Below are 26,893 nucleotides of genomic sequence, written 5' to 3'. Positions count from 1 at the left end.
CTAAGAAGAGGTCTACGCCATCCTCTAAGAAGAGAGAGGATAGAAGGCTGTTTCGAAGAGCCTTCCACCCATATCTACAGTCCCAGTCCTTTGGGAACTCTAGAGCATTGGGATGAACTAGAGACACGCACCAATCGCCCCTTCTGGTATAGACAACATCCGCAGGCAAGGGGCCAACCACACATTCCCAATAGACCAGGATTTGGAGCCCAGACACATGGAAACAAACATCCATTCTGACATCAACATTCCTCCGGTGGGAGGATGCCTCCAAAGCTTTGCCCAGCATTGGAGGGACACGTCGTTGGACCAGTGGGTATTGCGCACCCTCAGAAACGGCTTGAAGCTGGAATTTATATCACCCCCTCCGGCAAGATTTGTCCCATCTCCTCTCTCGGCGTCTCAAGACAAGAGAGCAAGAACCCTCCAAGCGATTTCCCATTGCTCCAAATATCTGCAATAGAACCTGTCCTGACAGGGAAGAGATTTTTAGGAAATTACTCAATTTTCTTTACTGTCGCGAGAAAAGATGGTTTGTTTAGGGCAGTACTCTACCTCAAGAACCTGAACAATACCGCAAGTTCCACATGGACACCTTGCTCTCAATCACAGAGGCGCTGAGAACAGGGGACTTCTTCTCAATTGACTTAAAGGAAGCCTACCTACACGTTCCCATCTCTCCCCCCCCCCACAGACATTATGTCAGGTTCGCAGTTGGAGACGACCACTTTCAATACAGGGCTATGCCCTTCGGCCTATCGTCTGCCCCCAGGGTTTTCACAAAAATTGTGGTTGCCCTGGTGGCTCACCTCAGAGCGCAAGGAGTCCACATTTTTCCTTAACTGGATGACTTCCTCATTCGGTCCCCATCACTAAGCAAGGCATGGGAGGACATACACATCACCTTAGCCTGCTTGAAGGATCACGGCTTCCTAATCAACCAAACCAAGAGCCATTTAGTCCCTTCCCATCATATCGTACATCTGGGGGCCACCATAGACACACAACATGGGACAATACAGCTGGCACAAGACAGAATCAACAAGATACGCACTGCGGTATCACATCTCATGACCTCCACATCAGCAGACCTCATGCAGCTGACCTCAGTGCTGGGGTTGATGGTAGCAGCCTTCCCAACAACTCCTTGGGCTTCATCACTCTCACCCCCCTGCAGTGGGCGTTATTGCCATTCCAGAGCAAGTTAGCAGCCAGGCAGCATCGGAAAGTATTACTGTCTCCCGCAGTTCACCAGTCCTTGATGTGGTGGGCACACCTACCCAACCTACCCAAGGGAGTACCATTCCACGTATAGCCCCCCACATATAGTGATCACATCAGATGCCAGCCTATCAGGCTGGGGCGCCATCTGCAACGGTCAGATGGTGCAAGGAACATGGTCACCAGAGGAGTCCAGTCTTGCAATCAGTTTACTGGAACTTCGGGTGATCCTCCTGGCATTGACGCACTTTACATGACCCATACGACTGGGGGCGGTACTGGTCAGGACAGACGAGTCTGCCAAATCTCATTTGAACCATCAGGTGGGCACACACTCTCCCCTTCACCAGAGAGAAGCTTCACTCATCTTCCAGTAGGCAGAACAGCATCTGGAATCTCTCATAGTGGAATACCTCAGAGAGGAGGACAACAGTCAAGCAGACTGGTTGAGACGGGAGAAGGTACATCAAGGGGAATTGACGCTACATCCTCTGGCCTTTCAGGTGATACTGGCACACTTCGGCAAGATCAAAGTAGACCTTTTCGCCACCAGCCGCAACTGCCAGTAAAGAGGTTCTTCACCAGGTATGAGACACCGGAGGCAGAGGGAATAGATGCTCTCATGGCCCAATGGCCTCAGGTCAGTTATATGCCTTTCTGCTTCTTCCGATCCTTCCCAAAGTACTCCAGAAAGTCCAAGCTGAACAGGCAAAGGTTCTGCTGGTGGCCCCTTGTGGCCATGGAGACCTTGGTTTCCGGAACTCATCAACCTAGCAGTAGATTCCCCGTGGCGGATCCCTCTCAGGGACAGTCTGTTGTCACAAGGACACTTTCTCCATCCGGATCCCGGATGGCTGGCTCTTCATGTATGGAAGTTGAATGGCAACATCTCTGGAAAAAAAGGCATTCTGATGCAAGTTGTACAGACAACACTGGCCTCCAGATGCCCTTCTACTGTCAGGATATATGAGGCCACGTGGAAAGCTGTTCAGTCTTGGTCACAGAAACAAGGTGTAGATCCAAGTAAAGCAGGTATTAAAGATATCTTCTCATTCCTACAGCAGGGCTTGGCAATGGGACTCAGACCAAACACTTTTGAGGCATCAGGCTTCAACTTTGTCATCAATCCTATCTAAATGCCCCGAACGATCATTGGGTTCTCACCCATTACTGAAGTGTTTTCTTCGAGGGGCAATGTTATAGGCACCACCTGCTATTCATTGTTTCCCCACGTGGGACCGCACAAAGTCTTAATGGCCCTACAGAAACCTCCCTTTGAGCCCTTAAGTCAAGTTCCACTCCGTTTGCTATCCTTTAAAGTTCTGTTCCTTGTGGCCATTACTGAGCTGAATGCCCTATCTGTAGATAAGAATTTCTGTATTTTTCATAAGGATAGGGTAGTACTTCACACTGTCCCTTCCTTTCATCCTAAGGTTCTATCTACTTTTCACTGTCAGCAGGAGTTAGTGCTCCCTTCCTTCTGCCCCAACCCTATTCACCCCACTGAGAAGGCATGGCACTCAGTAGACATGAGAAGAGCCTTTCAAGTATATATCTCCAAGACTAAACCTTTTTGTAAGACAGATAGTTTATTTGTTTCTTTTCATCCAGCTTCACTGGGTAACAAGGTTTCAACCTCCACCCTAGCTAGGTGGATCAAAGCATGTATTACCTTGGCATACGCTTCGCTGAGACTTGCACGGCCAGCCAGGATAGTGGCTCATTCCACTAGGGCAGCAGCCACAACGACAGCATTTTCAAGAAATGCTTCACTGACAGAGATATGTAGAGTGGCCACATGGGCCACTCCCAATACGTTTATTAAACGTTACAAGATCAACACATATGCATCCGCAGAAGCAGCCTTTGGAAGGAGAATGCTACAGCATGTCCTGTCCGACTACCAATAAACTCAGCCCAGCAATTTCGCTACATAGGTCAGTTTTGGTATGCCCCACCTGATATCATTTTTTCATGCACAGGAGAAGAGACTTTTGCTCTTACCGTGAAAACAGTCTTCTCTGTGCATGTCAGAGATGATACCAGGGCCACTCCCTAAGAGGGATGGACTGCAACTATGTGTACCTGGTAGGCCTATAGCAGAGTGTATGAGTACTGTTGTGTTACATTTTATGTCATGCTCCTTGTCACTGCTCTCAATATTAGTTAGCTTGTTATCAGAAACTGAGCTGGGAGCTACACAGGACATTCCTCCAAAAATCAACAGTGCTCTTCTGCCTTCAACCGCTAGGTGGCGCTACCTACCCAACTGATATCATCTTTGACATGTACAGAGAAGACCGTTTTCACTGTAAGACCGAAAGTCTCTTCTCTCCACCTCCCCCCTTTTTTCTGGTGAGCAGATACTGGTTATGAAGCTTTTGGTAACTGAGCTGTTCCCCCCAAGGCCTCTTGCTACTCTCTCACTGTCCCAACAGACTTCTAACGAAGAACAGTACAGTATTGAGCAGGCTTAGAGAAAAGACACCGACTGTTGCAAGTTGAGTTTCAGACAGATTCTGTCCGAAATAAACTTTTGTGAATGTGCAAGAAAACCTTAACGTTTAATCCAATATATGGTCATAGGGCTGTATCCAGTGATGTCATCCCATTAGCAAAAGGACTTCTCTCTGTGCACAGAACTTCCTCACTGTGCCCCCAAATCTGCTCCAGAAGGTTGGGGAATGCCCAAAACAGATTTGGGAGTGCATGGGGAGAGGGAGTCCCAATGGGCAGGGAGACATCCTTGTACTTAGGATACCATTTTACTGGATACAGAATTCCTTTCAAGAGATGGAATCATTGTTGTCTTTAAAGCTTTGTTTCATTTGGGACTACTGTGTACACTTTGGATAACGTTTTAACCATTTTTCCCCTTGAAAGTCCAAACATTTTTGTTTGTTTGTGATATAGTGCTGGTCTTGATATTAGATGAACTCTCTGAGCACCAGTTTTGTGAGGGATTGCTTGATACATGGTGTAAAGTTGGAAAGGATTGGAGGAAACTTGGCAGTCTGGAGACAGACCAATGCTTATAAAGAAGCTTATACAAACAGCCAAAGTAAATCTTACCATCGACGAACTCTAAACTGATAAGTTTCCATAGCAATTTTAGGTTATCAAGCTATGCAGCCCATCCCACATCATTAGAAGATTAAAAAACAAACAAACCATCATATAGAAACTGCAGGGAAGAAACCCAGCTCACTAAGATTGCTGTCTGTTTCCTGTGAGGAATATAATGGCAGCATTCACATTTCATGGTACACCATAGTTTAGCAGGAATACGAGATGGCTCTTGCTTTTCTTCTTTCCTAGTGTAACAGACCATATGCCTGGCTTAATATGTCTGAACTGAAGATCATGGTTTGTTTTGCTCAAACTAAATCATGATGTGAAGCCAAGGTTTGTTGTTGGCTTACCAGTTGTGTTTTGTTTTGAGTGAAAAAAAGCATGATTCATAGTTTGCACAATAACATTAATAACATTAAGCAAGGAATCCTCACTTGATGCTTTACACTAGTAGAAGAATGAAACAGTGAAACATGAGCGATCTCCATATTTACAGTAACCTTTAAATACAGTTTATATTGACATGCCATTTATGCCATTGTCATACTGACCTTTGTGCACAGAATCATAGCTGTATCACAATTGTACATAAAACTGAAATATTTTTATTGTAACAAAGCAGGTGTACATTTCTACCCTTTGGAAAAGAGGAAAGTGTCAATTTTTGACTGAGGATTTGTTGTGTACCGGGCTTTTGGAATTATTTGCAGATCATTTTCAAGAAGTAGTTTCTGTATTTTTGAGATACGAGTGTGAGTCTTTGCTAGTAACTTGATTTGAGCTTTTCAAGAGCAAATGAGAATACTTATAGGATTTGTCTTTGACCATCTCCCAAAAATATCACAGGCTGCAGCCATTTCGGAAGACATAATTCTTTCCAGTTAAAGGAATGTAGGAAAGCAGTTGCTGTTCTGTCATGTTGCTTTTGTTTTTATTTCTATTTTGTTACTCAAAAATAACTTGGAAACAGCCTGTGGCTGTATCATAACTCATCCCAGTTCTTATAGGAAAAGCCAATGTCCTCTTTCTAGTTAGCGGAACAGTGCCCTCTTGTGGGAACAACCTATAAACCAGATGGCAGAATGAAATCTGATTTTGCTTTGTAGCAGTGAACATCTTATGTAGACTTCTGCACACTCATTCTTTCAATAAGAGTTAAGGATTCATCTGCCCTAGAAGATCATTTCCAAGACAGAATTCTAAAAATGGTGGCTGATGGAAGACTTACAACTGCAGTATGGTATGTTCATCATATGAATTAGAGCAATAATTTCTAACCAGCTAACAGACTGGATCTTTCCAGGTTGTATGTTGAACTTTTGTGAATTTCTTATAGCAGTCTAAAGAATTTAAACCCCTGCTTATATGTTGGAAATGGACACTTTTGGGCTATTTTAATTCCATGGAACATTTCTACAAGTTGTTTTCTTTTCTTTTCTTTTCGATCTTCTATTTATATAAATAGCATGTTTTCATTACTTATTGTTTACCCCTAGTATCTGATACCCAGAGGTATGATAAGGAACAGAGAGAGTGAACAGAGATCAGTTTCCAAAAACATCTACCTGGACGCTGTAAGAGAGGGTGCTGGGCCTAATAACAGCACGAAACAGTCAATTTATCACACCCCGGTGAGCTGATTTTCAATTTAGGAATCACTGCAATAATAAAGCCAGATGATTGGGCCCAGGCAGCCTAGTGGAAGTAGTTGACTATTAATTTGGCAGGGTCGAGGAAAAGCAGTTTGAAATCAGTATCAACCCTTACAATTATTCCAAGCCTAACCTACCAATACAAGCCTGCATCTTTTTTTGCCACCACCTTGAGTTCATAATCTCTAAACAATTTGCTTCAGCCCTTTTCTTTTCCCCCCAAGCCTCTTGCTTACACTTGTAGCTTTTTGGCAAACATGCTTCCTGGGTCTTCATAGGCAAAGCAACATGTCCTTTTAAGTAGTTATTCTCTCTAGATAATGAACAGCTCTTTTATGTTGTAGTAAAATCTTCTCAACATTGACATCTTGTGACGATGTACCGGGATAATGGTTGGTATCATTTTAAAGAACATTTAAGATTGTCCTAACAAATTTAACTGAGAAGGAGGAAATGGAAATGCCTTTTTACTCTTTCTCGTTACATTTTATAAGATACCCAAGTGCCACTCCACAGGTACATCGGGATATATTTTTCATGGAGTAAAGCAGGGGTGAGGAGCCTATGGCTATCCAGATGTTAGACAACTCCTATCAGCCCTAGTAAGTATGGTCAGCAACATCTGGAGGGCCACAAATTGCCCAGCCCTGAAATAAACTTTTGTAATTTTTTTTTATATTTATGAACAGCCCCAAGGATGGTCAATGGGCAACCTAAAATGAATGAATTAAAATACATAATGTAACATATAAACTTAGAATGCCAGTTGAAGACATTTCTGTGGTCTCCAAAGTTACAGAAGGAGCATCTGAGATAGGAAAGCATTAACAGCTGATATTAATGGCTTACAAGCTTATATATTAGTTTCAGCCTCTGCAGATTCAGCAATACGTCCTACTCTCTATAAAAGCCTACCTCAGGGATAGGGAAACCCAGGCCCGGGAACTGAATGTGGCTTTCCAGACCTGTCTGTCTGGCCTTTGGAATTCTCCCCAGTTGTTGTTGCCTGGCTAGAATGTGTCCTTGAACTCTGATAATGCCCTTTGGTTGCCTGGGTGGAGGATCGAGATGGATGTGCAAGTAAACTAACATTTGTTGTTCTACCTGCTTCTGCTGTCTACCACTGGCATGTGCCCTCTCCCCACCCCAAGCCAGATGGTTTGCTAGAAGGAATGTGGCTCTCAGACTGAAAAATGTCCCACCCACCCCCTTCTCTACTACTGTGTTACGTGAAGCAACGTTTCACCTTACTACTCTAACTCAGCTTTTATTATTAAATTTATTAACATTAAAGAGGATACATAAGCATGAGGGAATTTATTTATTTTCCCATGAACAATAGGACATAGTTTTAGAGAAGTGTTCATACACAGACAATTCCTTTCTTTCCTCTCTTTTGCTAAATGAAACAGAGCACACTAATATTTACAAATTCATAAGGTTTTTTCTCATTTTCTCTCATTTTATTATACATAGCTTTTTCAGGTTGAAGCAAACTGCAAAGACATATTGGTACGGGTATATTACAGCTACTTACATTATTTGAGAACAGCAAATGGAGAAAAATAAGTTATTTAAATATTGATTCATATACAGAAAGTGCAACATTTGTTAGTTGTTACATAACTTGTTTAAAGTTTTTGCTTTCCAAAAGGAGATCTCAGTTATGGGTAAAAGTTAGCTTGACGTAAACATATTTAGCCTAAAAATAATGCAATACAGATGTACAGCCATGACTTGGTGAATTGACCTTTATTGCTGCACTTAATCTTCCTCACGCAGGCCTAAAAGGATTTGCACCCCAAATCTTATTTCCAGAGTTGCCTTTTACACCAAAACCCAGGTTTACAATTAGAACAAGGGTTAGAACCATCAGCCCTTATCTTGCTAACTTTATGATTAACTGCCAATGAAAACTGTCCACTATGGATATGTACTTAACTGGCTTTGTTTGTCTACAGATGATCAGAATTGAACTGGCATATCCTTCTGGCTTTGTGTGTTTTGACAGCCTCCAATCCCAACATTTGTTTGGAACTCTGCATGTAAGGAGCAGATAGTAACTAGTAAGATGAGTTCATTGGTGTACCTAACTTTCAGGATCCATATATATGCTGTTGTAAAGGTTAACTGCTAAATCAGCAATACACTAAAATAATATATATGCAACAGTCTTAACTCAAGATTGAACAGATTGCAAAAACATTTAAAAGCAACGTATATAATCAGCAAAAGTGGGATTTGATTCGTAAACAGGCATAGACGTTCCAAATCCTTTAAGCAATTGTTAGTGTCCTAATGTAGCTTATGGATATTAATGTATACAACACTTTCCATGAGAGGAATGAGCACTGAATTTTTCTTTTGTTTAATTCTGCAAGCTTGAACCATAAAGGCAGCTTCTATATCGTAATGTATTTCTATCCCCTTTGTAGTTTAAAAGCACAACTGTCATTGATTTCCATCATCTGCTGAATTTCATGGTGCTCTTTTAAAAAGTAATTGATTTTCATGAGCCTGCATGTAGAAAAAGGGGTGGGGAAGGAATCAGGGGACAGTGGTCAGGGGTTGCATACTGGCAATGGGTGGGGACACCCCATTCACACTAATCCATCCAAATTCTTCCATGTGACCTCACCTCCATTCACACAGTCATCGGGACCATTCTTTCCTTCCTCAGCCTCCAGCAGGGAAATGCAGTGGACTGCGGATGGAGGAAGAGAGCATCAGCAGCTGAGGGTGCGGGGAGAGGAGGGGCACAGTTGGTGGAGAAGATGGAAACTCACTTGTAGACTCCATCCAGCATGCAGGCTGGAGGTTTCCCATCCCTGATTTAGAAGGATGTACATTGAAGGGGCTAATCCCCCCCAAAAATTTAACACCTAAATTAAAGTTCTGTTGGCTATACTGCGTAGATTTGCAGCCATTTGACTCAGCTGTAGTGCACCACATGTGCTGCAGTGTACTTTCTGCATGTGCATTGATCCATTATCTTCAGTTCTAGTAAGAAATTTGTAAATGGAGCAGAATGTCTGTGATGACCTACTTTCTTCAATTCTTTAATAAATGGAATTCAGTGGTAACACTGTATACACATCAGAATACACTGAACAGATTGGGCGGAACTGGGTGGAAGCAAATACATTTTGGAAAGTTGCTAAAGCACTTGATAGTCTAAAGCCATAAGGCCACATGCCATGTTATGTCTTTATTGTGTGGAAACATTATTGTGAAGCACACCCTTGCCTAAAAAAAATCTCATGAGAATTGTTAATGCGTATATTGTAATTTTGGAGAGAGGCACATGGAAAAAGACGTGCCCATCAAGGAATGTTTCTACTTTTAACATTGTCCGCATGGATCTTGTATGTGGCAGTGACATGTAATGTGGGAAATGCCTTAATTTGGTAAGTGCTTAAGTGCACAGCTACTTGCAACATATAGATAGTTCCAGGTACAAGGCACTCTTCTAGAGATAGTATAACTTTGGGGCAATAATGGAGGCAATGAAAGAAAAGGTTAAATCCTTTTTTTTAGAAATCCATCTTCACTGACTCCATGCAATCAGATTTGCCCTTGTTTATAACTATACCACCAGAAAGGGCCATATTCACACATTAGCCCCTATTACAAAAGTAATCCTATTGATCCTAAGTGCATAATGGTTATGTTAATATCCACAGGTTTAGTCAAGAAATCTGCTTAAATGGAAAATGGAGCTGAAAACTGTTTCACTGTCTACTTATGGCTATGGGAAGCATTTCCAAGGACTCTTTAAGTATATCATCTATATTAAATTGCTTGGAGGAAGCTCGATTGCATCATTACTACATAGCCCAGCATACTAAGCTTAAAGAGACTGGACATGATTCAGCTAAAATAAGCCCTCTGAAGTCCCCTTTATCATCAGTGGTCAATGAGTTTCAAATAGCTTAACTTTGTGTCTTATCATGTGAAAGTCAGCCCACATTGATATATCTTTGAAACCATGTCATTAGGGTCAGAGTGAAAATATTTTCAGAAAATGAAATTTTGGTGGCACTTGAACACTGACATTTATCTTGGAAGCTTATTCCCTTTATTTTAATGGAATGCACTTTCAACCAAGTTTATTTAGGATTAAAACCTTAACTGCTTTTGAGGGAACTTTTGTTCATTTTTAAAGGGTTTTACTTATTAACCTTCCCCTGCCCCCTCAACATATTCAACTCTTTTTTACATTCTTCACAGCCATCCTATTATAGCACCTCTCTTCTCTTTGTCTTTCCAAAGGAAAAAAAATCCAGACCAGCTTTGGACACTTTAGGATAGATTATATTATACATCTTTGCTTTTCATAATAAATTACTGCGAAGACAATGCTAAAAAAAAGCACAACATCTGAAGATAGGGCAAAACCACTTTTTGGGGAAGGCAGTATAATTGCTTTGTGCCACAATTTTAAGTTGAATGCACTTTAAGAAGTTGTATAATCTATTTTCTTCTCGTAGGCAGAGCAACAAGAGTTTGAGAGGTGATGAGACTTGCTTAAAATTACATAGCAGCTTCAAACCAGACCCGAGCGCCCAGTCTCATGCTGAGTTGATGACAGCATCTAGCTTGCTTGTCTGTCCTGAAAAGCCTCTATACTCTTAGCTTGTTAATGAACGCTACAGAATAGTCTAGATATACTGGGACTCAATCTGAGATTATTTGGTATACAAAATGTCTGGTCATGTACAAAAATAAACTTCATCTGTATTCACAAAAGGGACGAGGAAATTCTACACTGTATTGTTTAATATGTTTGGAAAACAAGAACATGGAGCTAGAGAGAAAGAGCAGGGCTGCTTCAGCCCTCAGGTGAGCATAAGTAGAGCCCTGCTGGATCAGACGAAAGGCCCATCGCATTCAGCATCCCCTTCTCACAGTGTCCAACCAGATGGCTTTTCTTCAAATGCAATCATTTTAACAACTAATAATTGAGGTATTATATTGATTTTTGCAAGAATGACAGCTTGAACTTCGCTTTTCCCGTTAATAAAATGGAATATAATTCTTGTTCTGGTACTTTAATATACTTTCCTGGGTAACCTTTTCTTTTTCAGAAACATACGGTCAGGATACCAAGTCAAAGCTGCAACATTTCAATTGACAATATAATGCAGTACACCAAATTGTGATTAACATGAAAAATGTTTTTTTTATAATTATATATAATTATATATATACATACCTTTTAGTAATACCAGCATATGAACGGTCATAAACGAGTTGTTAGCCTGAGAACTGAAATCTGGTTTCAAAAACAGCAACTTTACAAAACAGATGTTGCAATGAAATAATCTACAGAAACTGCTTTAAGACAAAAAACTGTCAGGTGCCATATAATAGTGGCATCAATGAAATGTCTGGGGAAATATGAATGCTGGCAAGGGAACTGCTCAAGAGCATTTTAAGGCAAATAAAAAACAGTGCTAAAAAGCAGTTATAAAAACAACTTTAATTCTATACAAATAAGGAAATTTCTGAATCTGTCTGAGAAACTGCACTGACAAAAAATGAGATCAGCAATAAACTAAATTGATTGTGGAACTTTGGCCTACCTAGAGGTTCAGCAGTCTGAAAAACTACACCAAACGCTATCAATGGGAAGGTAAGTTTTATTTCTTTATGTCAAACTGATTGCTAGAATGAAAAAGATGGACAGAAAGCCTCCATTAAGAGATTTAATCCTTAATCTAGTTACTTGTAAAAATGCCCTCATGAGATGGTTTATATGTGTATGTTTGCTTAAAATGTAGACCATGATTGGTCGACAAACTTATCAAATTAGCAGACCAAAAGTGCTGAGGCCTAACCCTACTGTCTGCTATCTCCTCCAAGTTGCTGGGCTTTAAAATTGATGTAGAGTTTGCTTTTTAAAAACTATCTTCTAGCGCATAGAAAGATCCCTTTTTTGTAATGGACACAGGTATTCTCAGTGGGTCCCAAGGCAGCCTCAGGAGTCTTTAAGGAACTAACATAATTGCTTGTGCCTTTTCCTTAAGGTAAATCAGAAAGTATCACTTCCCTCTCAATATAGGTTCTTATTCTTTATGACTCATGGACAGAAAAACTCTATTGCCTGATCACAATTAGTTTTCTGGAGATATGAAATATGTAATTGACACCAAAGGAAACAGTGGCTTCTCCAACAGGCAGGGGCTGCATTTCAGAGCATGTTAAACTGCATCTGGATTTAGGGTACTGAGTAGTCTTGCTGCTGCCAAAAGCTTGCTTATGTGCCTTTCCTCTGTGATGCCGGCCTTGTGAAGTGATGCTTGTGACAGAGAAGGCACTTGGTTTAGGTCACTGACTCCTGCAGCCGTGAGGGAGCTTGAGTACATTGGAAGGCCAATAGAAACCAGCCAGTTGGTTATGGAGGTTATATGGCCGGAGGACACAGGTTTTCGACAGATCTCTGTGAGGCCTCCACTTGGAATCTGAAGGAAGAGAAAACACAACACAAGCAGCTTGCTGATTTTTTTTTTATTTTGGGGGAAAAAACACCTAGATTTTACTTCCAAATGGAGATATATAGGATTGTGCTGTATAGTATTATATTGTGAAGCAGATATCTGGGCATTTTTAAGCAGCCGTTTTTATGAGTCTTGGCCTCAATGATGCAATATTTAAAATACTGTGGAATCACATACTCTCATTTTTTCATTTTTCACCTCAACATACACATTTTCAATGGGGTGGGATTGTTTAGTGAACTGTGCTAAAATCATTCATCTTTGTACTATGCCTCCCATAACTTTTCTACTGCTACCTCGGTATTGATTTCCTTAAACAAAATCACATGTGTCTACAAATCCAGATTGAGGGGTATCCAAAGCAGCAAGAGCGCCGCCACCACCACCTGTAATATTCACCTAGTTCAGCCTGGTTAAATGCTCCCCTGGATTTCTATACTTCATGGGCATCCCTGCTGCTCATATAATCCCCTTTTAATTGGCAGATAAATGGCAGCAGTGGTGTGTCATCAGCAGTACAAAGAGCATAAAAAAACCTTTTGCATATAAAAACTAACAAGCCAAGGAGACAGCTAGGCTAGAATCTATATGTCCCAGTTTTCTATGTGCAGGGAGATATTTTTCTTTTAAGCATGGAGACCTTTCAAAAGTATGTTTCCCCAACCTGCAATTGGATGTAGTAAAGCCCTAGAACTCTTTATTGTTTTGCTTTCTTCTCACATTCCCTTGAACTTGAAATAGACCATTTAATGCAGACTTACCGCCATACGATGCTGCTTCCTCAGCTGCTTCACCCGGATCTGGTCCAGGTTTGCAGCAACATCCTTTTCAGGCTGCTCTAAGTCTTCAGAATATCTTTGCACTAAAGGTTCAGGAATCCCACAGCGGCCATGCTGCAGATGTCAATCACCCAGAGACAAAAGTTACAAAAGGGAAAAAATCTAGTTAATTAAAATGTCTCTTCAAGTATTCATCACAAATGGTTGTCCCCTTTGCATTAAGATACCACTACAGTTTTAAACTGTAGAAATCTAATAAATAAATAATAAATAAATAAAATTATCTTTGTGGGGGGGAAGTTTGTGGTAGAAAAAGCCATGTAGAACATCAACATTTTAATGCATTTTTTTCTGAAAAAAAGGCCATCATTTTATTGAGGTGTTTAAAGTTCAACTACTTTATGGGATTCAAATTTGGGCTGATGCTAATTAAAACCCTCTGGAAGTTGTACCTGAAATGTTGCTTGAAGCTGGTCTCCCTTATATTCTCACGCTATGGGTAGGTGAGTTGGCTGAATTCTGTCAGTGAGGGATCTGAAAGAGGCACTGTGCCAGGCCTCTTATAGGCTGAGGTGCCACCCATCCGTGAGATCCTGTGGGATCTTGCAAGATCCTAGTTCTCTCGCAAGATTCAGCAGGATTGTTCCCCTTCCTCACACAGGCCTGGTTGAGGACATTTAACTACTGGTTCTGGTTGAGTTTAGCCCCATGGTTGTGCTTCCTTTTGTTATGGACCACCTTTGTTTTCCCTATCGATATTGGTCATGCCAAGTTCTTAATATTTGATATAAGAATATAAAATCATAAAAAATTATATAAAAGGGTGTGGAAATGTAGTATAAAAGGCATACCGGTAGTTAAACTGTCCCCCCACCCCCGATTGTGTTACTTTCACTTTGAGGCAAATGGTCTCAGTGAAACATCAACAGGAGATAAGAAGTCCAGGCGTTCAGCCAACCTAAGTGCTTGTGGCTGACAGAAGTGAATTAGATTGAAATAACAGAGAATAGGTTTAGGATGCAGAATTAGAACTCAGATACATGCTGAGAGGGAGCAATAAGAGTGTAAGCCTAGATTAAGATAAGCAAATGCTATAAAAGGCATCCAGCCATAAAGATCAGGGTCATTTATCTCTGACACTGACTGAAGACAGACAAGGACATCCGCTCTGGGCGTTGAGATTCACACACACCATGGGTGAGAATAATCCTTTACAGAGGAGAAGTGATGTAGGCAATACCATGAAATGTAATGTATTAGTGTACATCCCCAACATCTGTGCTGTGTAAAATCTGGGTTCTTGTATACAGTTGCTCACTTGTGGCTGCAAATATTTATTTATTTTATTATTTAATTTATATCCTGGCCTTCCTCCCAGCAGGTGGCAAACAGAAGTGCTAAAAACACTTTAACACATAATAAAAACAGATCTTAAAATACATTAAAACAAAACGTTAAAAACATATTTAAAAAATCTTTTAAAAAGGGTTAAAAACATTATTAAAATTTTTTAAAAAGCAATTCTAACACAGACGCATACTGGGATAGGTCTCAACTTAAAACTTAAATATGCATGTTATATGTTTATAATAAATAGAAATCAATAAGAGTTTATGCTGTTGATCTTTCAGTTTTTTACCTGAGACATTCCTAGACTTGAGTAGGATCTCTGCCCACTTGGTTTGCCTAGTCAGATCTAACTGCTGGCAATAACAGTGGAAGCTTAGGACACCACAACATTTGTCATACAAGTTATCTGGGTAGACACGGACCGAGGGGAGACACAAGAATCCTCAATCTAGTACATTGTTTCATGGATAGACATGGTTTGAGGCCATCTCACTTTATCTTCTTGATTCACATGAAAGCAGTTGGATGAAGGCCATTAATGTAAAGTTTTTTTGTTTTGTTTTTTACTATTCACCATTAACAGTTACTAAGTTTAGGTCTGAACAAAGCAAAAGATAGGCAATGCTTGTTTGATATTGAACAACAAAATAATCTGCAATGAGAAAACTAAGTCCATGGTATAACTGTTTTCCATCTAGCCCTTTTGACATAGTAGCATCTTACAAACAGGATCTAACATACCAAAATACAGAAGAGCCTTCTTGAGTTACTTCTTTCCACAGTACTTGAGGGTCATTATAAAAGAATTCCAATACAAAATTGGATATGTCAAGGTGGAGATGGCAGTGTGGAAACTGTGGTTCATGTACTGTTGATGTGCTCTTTTTAAACATAAAGAGCTAATCGCTCCATTATTACTGTCTTAGCCAAGGGTGTTCAGCCAATTATTATTTGCCTTTTCTTTTTGTAGATCAAGATAAGCTGGTGACAGCAATAACTGCAAAATTCTTAGCAACTATCATTAAAGGTCCTGAACAATGCCCCGAGTTTTAAATTGTACGACTTTTAAATTCTAATTGAGTCTAGTAATTTTATCTGTTTCTAGGGTTCTTATGATTATAGTTGTACAGAAATTTCAACTGCTGGTGTTTTCATTGGGTTTGGTAATTTTACCTGGTTAGCTGTTTCTACATTTGTATTTTATACTCAAATGCCTGATGCAAATAAATATCTATCTGTAAATACCTATCTACCTTTGTGAAATTTGTTCATCTGCTTCTTTTTCAATAATTTGTACAGAGGGCCTTGTAAATCTTAATTATCAAATATATTCTTTAGGAAAAGTATTACTTTTAAGTCTACTTTGTTTGAGGACTATGGGTAGGAAGTAAAAAAAAGCATTATCCAAATTCAAGCACTTTTAAAGACCTGTTGACGTCCTTCAATGCAAAATTAAGCATGCACTTAATTACCCCACTAAAATGAATAGAGCTGAAATGCCCTTATTTTTTGCTTGGTTGTGCCCCAGCCAAAGAACAGACATCTCAGGCCTTGTTGACATTTGACAGAGGCTGATTTTTATTATGTTACCAACATTAATACTGACATTATTCAACTCATTATGTGAAGTCATGGAGCTGACAGTCCTAAGGACTAGCATACATATCACAACCACCATATGGAGATTATTTCAAACAGTGAGTTGTTTGCATGCAATGGCTCACCACATGGATGAAACAAGCCATACCTCTTCAAACACCCCAAATGAAAAGGTAATGATAGAATGGTGAAAGTTACTCGATCTGCATGGAGCCATTTCAGATAGCTTCACATAGTGACTTAATTTGAAATTTTGGGGATATGTTAAGTTAAACACATTTCAGTCTTTCATTTTATGTCTACTTCTCAGGAACAGGTCCACTGAATACCTAGAAGGTAAGAAAAAACAATTTAAGAGATGAAGAGATTAAATACTAGGAATTACTCAGCCTTCTTCACACTGTACCTTGTCAGAATATGGGTCTTCTGTGAGATCAATATCTTCAGATTGTAGCTTGTTTTCTATCAACATTTCCAGATCCAGCCCTCTATTAGAAGAGATTTTTCTCACTGATGAAGGACCTAGTTTTAGCATATGTTGCTGGACACTAGCAGTCTCTGGTAGGTCGGAAAACCAAGGAGGCCGTATGCTTGAAGGGCTACTGAGCTCCTGTTCAGGAGATGATCTATGCACAATCAATACATGGGGATCTGAGGGGCCAGACTGGACACTCTTTTTTGCTGGCAAGGATGGCACATCTGGACAAGAAAGGGCTGAGGGGAGATGACAGTGTCCATTAGAAAGGCGTTCTCTGCTTTTTTTGGCAGGGACTGGGGGTGGCTGTGAAGATGCTTTTGATTGTGTTGTTGCTTCACTCTTCGGATCAACTTCTGATACTTCCTTGGGAACTGGAGCATAATCTGCCCTTCCAAGATCATGACTGCTTTTTTTATAGTTTTCAAAAGTAGTCCAAGTTATACCATGTGAAAGTGAAGATAAACGAACTTCACAGTTCTGAGGCAGAAACAGAGGAAGTGTTTCCCTGCAAGGGATGGTTGCAGGGAAGTGCAATTCCTGTGCTTTCCCCTTGAGACAATCAACATCCTCTTTGCTCTGCTGAGCCATCAACCGTTCTGTCATGTGCAGACCTCCAGAGCCAGTTGACATTTTTGTTACATCCAGTGTACCCTGAGGGAAAACATCCAGCTTCTTTACAGAGTCAGGGCCAGCTTCCCCATGAAGGTCACCAAGAGAATGAGATCTTGGCCACATGTGCACACTCTGGGCACCTTCTAGAGTCTCACAGCTCCGGCAGATACCAACTGGTAAACTTCTGCGGTTTTTCTTAAGGCCCACGACTACTGGGGGCTTGAGGCAACTTTTCAGAACATGACTTGTACAAATGAATTGTGTCTCGTCTCTTTTCTTGGGGACATCTATTGACTTAGTTAAGGGCAGGGTTGGATAATTCATCAGTGGATTTCTATTGAAATCTTTAAAATTGTATTCAATGGCTAATTTTGAGGGAAGGAGACAAGGCTTTCGAGTCTTAGCTGAAACAAAAGGGGGGAAAGCATTTAGGACACTGCTTTTCGTGAAAATAACGTGCAAAAGAAATATTTAAATATATCATTTCTACAGATGCATATTTCATAAAAGCAATGCATTAGAGAGATTCAGATTTACTAAGCAGTAAGTAGTTAAACCATTTCAACTGTAGCTATAGGGTGATTTTGATGACAAAAGAGTGCAATCTTAAATTAGGGTAAGATCTCTTTCCAAGGGTGCAATCAATCTAGTTACTTTTGTGAAGATAACTTGTAATGAGGACTCGTGATCAAAAAGAAAAAGAAAAGCCTATAAACTAACCCAATTTAGTGTGCCATGAGTAGAAAGGGGTGCGTATGTGTCTTCTTGGGATGCATCCATCCAGAAAAGCATGCTAGTCACATTTAGCTTAATTTCATTTTTGTCTCTTACTGTACTGGTGCTAATTTTCACATATATGCATGATCTTACTTCTCTTCAAGAACTGTAGTCTTAGATTTTCTTAATAAACTTTTGAATTTACACATTAGTTCCCATGCATTTGTAAATATATATGTGCCTGAGCTGCTTTTAAACATTAAAAAGGAGTAAGAGTGGAAACATTTGTTTAACATGGATGGGTGGGAGTTTCTAAAAAGGAAAATTCTAAAAGTGCAACGGCAAGCAATTCCAACAAGGAAAAAAGGGGAAAAACAGAAGAAGCCAATGTGACTTCACAAAAAGCTTAGAGATGACCTGAAAACAAGAAAAGACACATACAGGAAGTGGAAAGAAGGCCAGGCCACAAAGGAAGAGTACAGGCAGGTATCACGGAATTGCAGGGATGGTGTCAGGAAGGCTAAAGCTGAGAATGAGCTGAGGCTAGCGAGAGATGCTAAAAGCAACAAAAAAGCTTTCCTCAGGTACATCCATAGCAAAAGACAGAGAAAAGAAATGGTGGCACAGCTACTCAATGAGGAAGGCAAAATGAAAACAGATGACAAAGAAAAGGCAGAAGTGCTTGTCAAGAATAGCTAACTTTGGTCAAGCTGAAATGGGTCAACCAGAGGGAACTCTGGGACCCTGTGGTTCCCTAGGACACCCTGTTGGGGTGAGGGGGGGGGAGATCCGCAGCTCAGTGCCAGACAGACAATTTGCAACGGAACCTTATCTGTCATCCCTTATCGGCTTCCTGAGATCAAAAGTCAGGAAGAGGCAGTGTTGTAGATCAGGACCCCTGGGTGATGTAGTCTAGCCCCCTTATCTTCAAAGGCTTTAAAGGAGTGGATCATGGCAGGGACAAAATATGGCTATTTGCCTCCCCCCCTCCTTGTTGACCGATAAACCCCTTAAAAATGAAGGATACCCCTTCAGTCTTTGTTCCCTATTTCCATCTACTCGACTCGCCTGAAGTTTTACAGAAAAGCTGTTTGGGAACCAGGCTATTCTACTGTAAGTATAGAATCTTAGCTTAGCAAGCTGTTCTTTATTTTCTTTTGTCTGCATTGAACCTCTCACCTTTGTCATACTAATGTATCTAGTGTAACCCAGCTGAGGGTGATTGGCTTTAAGGAAACAATTGTTCTCTTTTGTATATACTTTTATTCTCTTTTAAATAAACTACTCTTTTATCGATGGTGTGTATTACTTGGACTAATGATTCTAAATCTAGTCTTTGACTGCTGGATGCCAACGATTACTGTTGGTTAATAAGGGTTAATCCCTTTGGAACTCACATAGGTTTCTGAGATCCCCTCTCTGAGGAATAAACCAGTAAGAGGGGTGGTGGTAGTACTACCGGGGTTTTAATCCTGAAGGAGGGATAGTTTGCCTGAGAAGCAGAGACCCAAAGGTGCTGGGACTGTTCTCGGAAGCAAAGAACCCCCCCCTTGGGGTGCTAAGGGCAAGGGACCCCAAGGGGACAATTCTTTGACAGTGCTCAATTCCGACTTTGGCTGAGTCTTCTCCCAAAAAAGGGTCTATGACCGTCCCAGTAAACAATGAAGTAGAAGGGGCAGAATTGGAGCTTGAGACTGATAGACAAATGGTAAAGGAATACCTGATCACTTTGAATGAGTTCAAATCGGCAGGGCCCAATAAACTGCATCCTAGAGTATTGAAGGAACTGGCTGAAGAACTCTCAGAACCGCTCTCTATTATCTTTGCGAAATCATGGAGGACTGATGAAGTGTCGGATGACTAGAGGAGAGCTAATGTTGTCCCTATCTTCAAAAAGGGCAAGAAGGAGGAACCGGGGAACTACAGACCAGTCAGCCTAACATCAATCCCTGGAAAAACTCTGCAGCAGTCAATCTGTAAGCACCTTGAAAGCAATGCAGTGATTACTAGGAGCCAACATGGATTTATGAAGAACAAATCCTGCCAAACCAATCTTATCTCGCTTTTTGATCGGGTAACCTCCCTTGTAGACTGTGGGAATGCTGTGGACATAATATATCTCGACTTCAGAAAAGCTTTTGACGGAGTGCCCCATGATATTCTGATGAGCAAGCTAGCTAAATGTGGGCTGGATGGAACAACTATCAGGTGGATCCTCAGCTGGATCCAGAATCGTACTCAGAGAGTGCTTATCAATGGTTCCTTCTCAAACTGAGCAGAAGTAACAAGTGGGATACCACAGGGCTCGGTCCTGGAGTGCTCTTCAACCTTTTTATTAACGACTTGGATGAGGAGGTACAGAGCATGCGTATCAATTTTGTAGATGATATAAAATTGAGAGGCACAGCTAATACCGTGGAAGACAGGAACAAAATTCAAAGGGACCTTGATAGGCTGGAGCATTCGGCTGAAAACAACAGAATGAAATTCAACAGTAATAAATGCGAAGTTCTACACCTAGGAAAAAGAAACCAAATCCACTGCTATAAGATGGGGATACTTGGCTCAGCAGTATGACATGTGAGAAGAATCTTGGAATTGTCGTTGATCACAAGCTGAATATGAGCCAACAGTGTGATGTGGCTGCAAAAAAGGCAAATGCTATATTAGGCTGCATTAACAGAAGTATAGTTTCCAAATTGCGTGAAGTGCTAGTTCTCCTCTATTGTGTACTGGTTAGGCCTCATCTTGAATACTGCGTCCAGTTCTGGTCTCCGCACTACAAGAAGGATGCAGACAAACTGGAATGGGTTCAGAGGAGGGCATCAAAGATGATCAGGGGACTGGAAACAAAGCCCTATGAGGAGAGACTGAAAGAACTGGGCATGTTTAGCCTGGAGAAGAGAAGTCTGAGGGGAGATATGATAGCAGTCTTCAAGTACATGAAAGGTTGCCACATAGAGGAGGGCCTGGATCTCTTCTCGATCATCCCAGAGTGCAGGACATGGAGTAATGGGCTCAAGTTGCAGGAACCAGATTTCAACTGGACATCAGGAAAAACTTCTTAACTGTTAGAGCCATATGACAATGGAACCAATTACCTAGAGAGGTAGTGGGCTCTCTGACACTGGAGGCCTTCAAGAGGCAGCTGGACAGCCATCTGTAGGGAATGGTTTGATTTGGATTCCTGCATTGAGCTGAGGGTTGGACTAGATGGCCTTATAGGCCCCTTCCAACTCTACTATTCTATGATTCTATGATGTTATCATGATAAATACTGTTTTTGAACCTCTATACCGGCAAAGGCATACATTAATGCCACAGCACAAGGCTCCAATGTTTTTTTCCCTCCAAAAAGAAAGTGATGCTTTAAGGTTGCTAGAATGTCCCGCCACTTGGTTAAAGAGTGCTGAGAAAACAAAATACTGGAGATTTTCTCTTATTACTAACAAGACTTTCTTTCTTTCAAGATTATTTTAGTTTGCCAGTATATTTATAGATAGCATTTCAAAATGCTTTTTCAATATAGCTAAGCATCTCAAAGACAGGTGACAATTATTTTAATAAATACCAGTACCTGAGATAGGAGAAAAAAAGGGAATGGGAAAGTTTCATAAGGGAGGGAGTAAGAAGGTTAAGCCAGATTCTATGTTGGCTTGAAAGGAAGCGAGATTACATTCCATTCTGCACAACTACAGGCACTGAGTAAAACGTACATTGGTTCTAAAAACATATGGTTAGAATACATCACTATGATTTCAGTGGAAGTTTTAAGTGCTAATATCACAGCTTGTGTACTAAAAAGCAGCTAGATCTTCAAATTCCCGTAAAACTATTGCTTCAGCTAGTTAAAGATCAAAAGCATTGTTCAGGCTTCTTTGCACAAAAACATGCTTCTTTGCAAATTATTTTTTAAGTTTATTTTTGTGTGTGTGTTGCAAATTCCTATTTCTCTATCTCAGAGAAAAGCCTGTAAGAAATGGCTAATATTTATTTCATCTTATTCTCTGAGATGAAATAATCTGAATAATCTGAAGTCTCTTTCTACATGCCTGGTCTGCATGTGTCCATTTATAAGGAGGGAACCCTGTGGACCCCCAGGACCCTAGGTGTAAGAATGCACTACCTTTCCATCCTTCAAAGTAAGATTTTTTGAAAAAAAACCCAAAACAATGGATGTTTCATTTAATATAATTAAAGCGTTATCTCCAAAATGCTAAACTTTGCCACTGAATAATACAGTTGGCTGCTTTATATCTGAATCCAATTCACATTCACTGCAGTACATGATGTGTCTTCAGAAGTCCTGAAACACAGGCCGCCACCCCCTTTTCATCTAAAATGGGATGCTGCATCTCTACTGCTGCTGCTTTCTTTCTGTATAGAATAATCAGAAAGCTCTGGAACTGTTAAGGTGGGAAATGGGAAGCTGGTGATGAAAAAAGAGAATACAATATTCCCTACAATAGTAAATTACCGTTTCCCCTGATTGTACAAACTGACAGGCCCCTGAGTTTATGTAGACTGGCTCGTAAGAAAGGTTTGATTTATCATAGAATAATAGAGTTCAAAGGGGCCTATAAGGCCATCAAGTCCAACCCCTTGCTCAGTGCAGGAGTCCAACTTAAAGCATATCTGAAAAGTGGCTGTCCAGCTGCCTCTTGAAGGCCTCCAGTGATGGAGAGCCCACCACCTCCCTCGGTAATTGGTTCCAATGTTGTACCACTTTAACAGGAAGTTTTTCCTGATGTTCATTTGAAATCTGGCTTCCTTTAACTTGAGCCCATTATTCTGTGTCCTGCACTCTGGGAAGATCGAGAGAAGAGATACTGACCCTCCTCTGTGTGGCAATCTTTCAAGTACTTGAAGAGTGCTATCATATCTCCCCTCAGTCTTCTCATATCTCCTTATAGGACTTTGTTTCCAGTCCTCCAAATCATTCTTGTTGCCGTCCTCTGAACCTGTTTCAATTTATCTGCATCTTTCTTAAAGTGCGGTGTCCAGAACTGGACGCAGTACTCAAGATGAGGCCTAACTAGTGCCAAATAGAGGAAAACTAATACTTCATGTGATTTGGAAACTATACTTCTGTTAAAGAAGCCTAAAATAGCATTTGCCTTTTTTGCAGCCACATCACACTGTTGGCTCACATTCAGCTTGTGATCAACAATTCCAAGATTCTTCTCGCATGTAGTATTACTGAGCCAAGTACCCCCATCTTACAACTGTGCATTTGGTTTTTTTTCCCTAGGTGCAGAACTCTGCACTTATCCCTGTTAAATTTAATTCTGTTGTTTTCAGTCCAGTCTCTATCAAGATCACTTTGAATTTTGTTTCTGCCCTCTAGGGTATTAGCTATCCCTCTCAATGTGTCAACTGCAAATTTGATAAGCATTCCCTGCACCTCCTCATCCAAGTCATTAATAAAAATGTTGAAGAGTCCTGGAATAACAGCAGCATCTCAGAGAGTTAATCTGAAATTGAAATAGTCAAGTAAGCATTTAATTATTCATATAGTTTTTCTCCCTTTATAGTGCTGAAGTCCAAAATTGTTTTCAAATTAGGCTCCAAATGGCCTTCTCGTTGAACTCATTTCAACGCTAACATTTTGTAGAGCAGAGAATAAAAGGGGCTTTGACAATTGTACAAAGGTGGAATTCACAGGGTTCTCTCTCCCTCGTGTGACATGACAAAATGTGCAATGTCAAGTGCCACATGGAAGCCCACATATGTTAGCTTTTGAGTCAGTCACCGCTCAGAAATCAGGCTTGCGAGATCTGTTCACAAGGAAATCCTTGAGATGGATTTTACAATAAGATTATGACAAAGGACGTAACCTTCTTTGTTCCCAAAGGTTGCAAAACAAATGATCTTTTAAGACATCCAGGAATATGTTATGGTTCCTCCAGATCTAAAACAAACCATAGTATGCATGCCACATGAGTTCACAAAACACATGCTTATTACATGATGCATGCAATATCAAGTGATGTGATGAGCAATATGCATAAAAGAGTCATACAGACTCCACAGGGAGAGCGTGTGCATCACTTCACACTGCTTCAAAAGCAGTGCATATCATTGCAGGCAATTCAGCTGCAAGAATGCAAGGTATCCATCACTGTGGTGGTATCTGTCCATCTTGCCAATATTCCTGCATAACAGCCACAGGAGGCAGAAAACTGTTCTTCCTGAATGTATAGCAGAAGAAGTGACGTGACAGTATTGTAAAAACTGGTTATCATATGGGAAAATGGGATGGGTTGGTGGTGGAAAGATACTAAACTTGGGTACCCAGATGCTAGGAGAGCAACAAGGACTGCTGCCCTTCCACAAAGAAGCAACTCTGTATAATTGATCAGTGAGAATCCATCTCTTTAACTGAGGCTGGGAATCTTTTCTATGAGGGGCTGTTTCATGAAACATGCTTCTTCCCCTTAGTTACTACTCATACCAGGAAAAATACTTATAATGGTCCAAATAGAAGCATCCCTCTTGGAGCTCACGCCAGCTTCAGGTAGGGAAGATTTTAATCTAGACTGGCATTAAGGAAGGAAGGGGAAAGGCTTGGTCCCAATCCTGATTAGAGCCCCTGCAGCTGCTCCTTAAAGTTTAAAAAGTAGACATGATAAAACTGCAGTCATGCAATTAACATCAAGTCTTAGGGAAGAATATGAAAAAGGAGAAAACTGCACAATGGCACCATAACAAAAACTACTGACATACTATTATAAATTTAAAACATTCAGTGTAGTACTATGGTATTCTGGTTTGAGTGGACTCCAAGCAATATTATGTTTTTATTAAAGATCCAATTTGAAATGGCTTACACCTAAAACATGTTTCTCATGCCCATCTATTTTCTGGTGTTAAAGCCTCTTTAAAGCTGAATAAAAAGATGTTCCCTTCACGAACCATCAGCCATATATTTCAGTTCTGAAATAAACTGTGATCAGGGGGACACTAGGCAGCATATAGTTCTGACTTTCCTGGTTGCCAGTGCTTTAATCAATGTAGAAAAGTTCATGGAAAAGGTTGTAGGAGTAAGCCAACAATGAATGCATGCCTTCCAGCGAAGGAGGATGCAACATGCATATGGAGCAAGTAAATGACTTTCCAAACAGAAAATAGTATTTGATAAAGCTTTGAATAAATGTTCTTCCATCCCTATAAGTACACGAGTTACTTATTCATTTACAACACTCCCTTACTATTCTCTTATATCAGAGAAGTTAATGTCATCCAGCAAATGAAATGGGTTCAGAATCATACTGATCTAAAAGCAGAGCCCTTTATTCTCTCTTGACATGAAAAAGTAGTAATATGAAAGATAATGTTGAAAAATAGTGTGCTGGAGGGGGCAGGGTGACAGCATGTGTGCACGCTGCCTTGAGACTGTTCCTGGGCTGGCAATATCCATAAAATAAGGATGGGAAAACTAGGCCGGAAACTATTCCTTCGTGAAATTCCTACCATGAAAATAGAGTCAAAGTCATTTGTAAGATTGCTTTTCTGAGCCACAGAATGTCCTCTGGCCTCTTAGAGTCTGACATATTTGGCATGGTTTTGGATATGGATATAGATAAACTGTTACCATTTTCCAGGTTTTCACTGCTTTCATAGCAGCCTGAATCCCGGGGAGAACAGCCACTTAGGCCTTGACCAACTATGAGCAGTTTCTCCTGAGAACCTGACTGGTCGCTGTTACCTGGAGTAGGGAAAGTAAAGAGCAGAAGTGAGAAGGCAGCATTTACTCAAATAGTGCTAATAGCCTCTCTTCTGTCCTACCAAAATCCTGAGCAACATATTAAAAGGACATGGCTTAATAACAGTCATGGGGTGTTGTCAGCAAATACTGATAACGTCATTGTTTTGCAGGAGGACTGCTGCCATAAGAAGACATGGTATTTATTATTTATTTATTTATTACATTTATACCCCACCTTTCTTTTCATGATAGAAACCCAAGGAGGCTTACATATGGTTCCCAGGCGGTCTCCCATCCAGGTACTGACCAGACTTGACCCTGCTTAGCTTCAGCAGGGAGCTGGCCTCATGTGCCTTCAGACCATAGCCTGGGACTGAAGAAGGCAGACGAAGGGAGTGGGGGTGAGAATCAATTACTGGGAATATTAAAAAGAAAAAGTTTTCAAGCTGGAGTCCACAGGAGTTTATACAGAGGTGCAAAGTTTCAGGGTATTTGCAGCAACTAGATGTGCTAAGCAGTTGAGCTGTTACATTTACCCAATGGCCATAATGGGGTGGATCTGACTAAAGCAGCAGGTATATTTTATTTTATTATGCTTTCAGTATTCTTTAAAGAAAATCAAAATAAAATCCAAAACACACAAGCAATCCTTGAACTACATGTCACATAGTTCCCCGGGCATTATGCCCTAGCACAGAGCACATCCAGGAAACAAAAAGGGAGGGAAAGAAAAACACATTTCTCCTTGTGCATATGTTGCTTCTGCTTCTACAGCTTATGCCATCTGCCAGGAGGTAAGCAAAGATAAGGGAGAAGCATGCTTTTGGCAACTGGTGGGGAGAGCCAAGAATTCTTCCCGAGCTGGAATTTCTACTTGAGCTGGAAGAGAATTTTGGAGTTTCTTTATAAGTGATCTTTACAAACCCCCACACCTCATATCCAAGCCCAAGTTCAGATAACTTTCTCAACATATCTAGTTATGAGCATTTGACTCATGTTTATATGGAAGTCCCTCCGAGACTTACTCCGGTAGAAACAGATGTTCCTTCCATACTGTCTAGTATCTCCCCACAACCTTGACTTTTTCTTACTGAAAACTGTGGCTTACACAATCTGCTAAAACCAACAATTTCTTACTTTGTCCAGAACTGCTATCAGGTGTCCTCTAGTGCAACCTTCTCCAACTTGATGCCCAGCTCCAGATG

The 26,893-nt window shown here is 40.6% G+C and overlaps 1 protein-coding gene across 5 annotated transcripts in view; it reads right to left on the bottom strand.

Annotated features, from left to right (window-relative positions):
• Nucleotides 1–7,292: 7,292 nt before the first annotated feature.
• The window catches only part of SASH1 (SAM and SH3 domain containing 1), a 259,309-nt gene continuing 239,708 nt past the window's right edge, over nucleotides 7,293–26,893 (bottom strand). For all 5 annotated transcript variants that reach the window (XM_061624068.1, XM_061624067.1, XM_061624070.1 and 2 more), the window contains 4 exons: nucleotides 25,575–25,688; nucleotides 16,580–17,667; nucleotides 13,207–13,338; nucleotides 7,293–12,409 (listed from right to left, as the gene is read on the bottom strand). In XM_061624068.1, the coding sequence (XP_061480052.1) occupies nucleotides 12,149–12,409; nucleotides 13,207–13,338; nucleotides 16,580–17,667; nucleotides 25,575–25,688 (1,595 nt within the window). In that variant the 3' untranslated portion in view covers nucleotides 7,293–12,148. The remainder of the gene's footprint in view (nucleotides 12,410–13,206; nucleotides 13,339–16,579; nucleotides 17,668–25,574; nucleotides 25,689–26,893) is intronic.

Source organism: Rhineura floridana, chromosome 4 (assembly GCF_030035675.1).
Source record: "Rhineura floridana isolate rRhiFlo1 chromosome 4, rRhiFlo1.hap2, whole genome shotgun sequence".
In the NCBI taxonomy this organism is placed as follows: domain Eukaryota; kingdom Metazoa; phylum Chordata; class Lepidosauria; order Squamata; family Rhineuridae; genus Rhineura; species Rhineura floridana.
The sequence above is the reverse complement of the archived record's forward strand: the minus strand, read 5'-3'. Positions and strand labels throughout refer to the sequence as shown.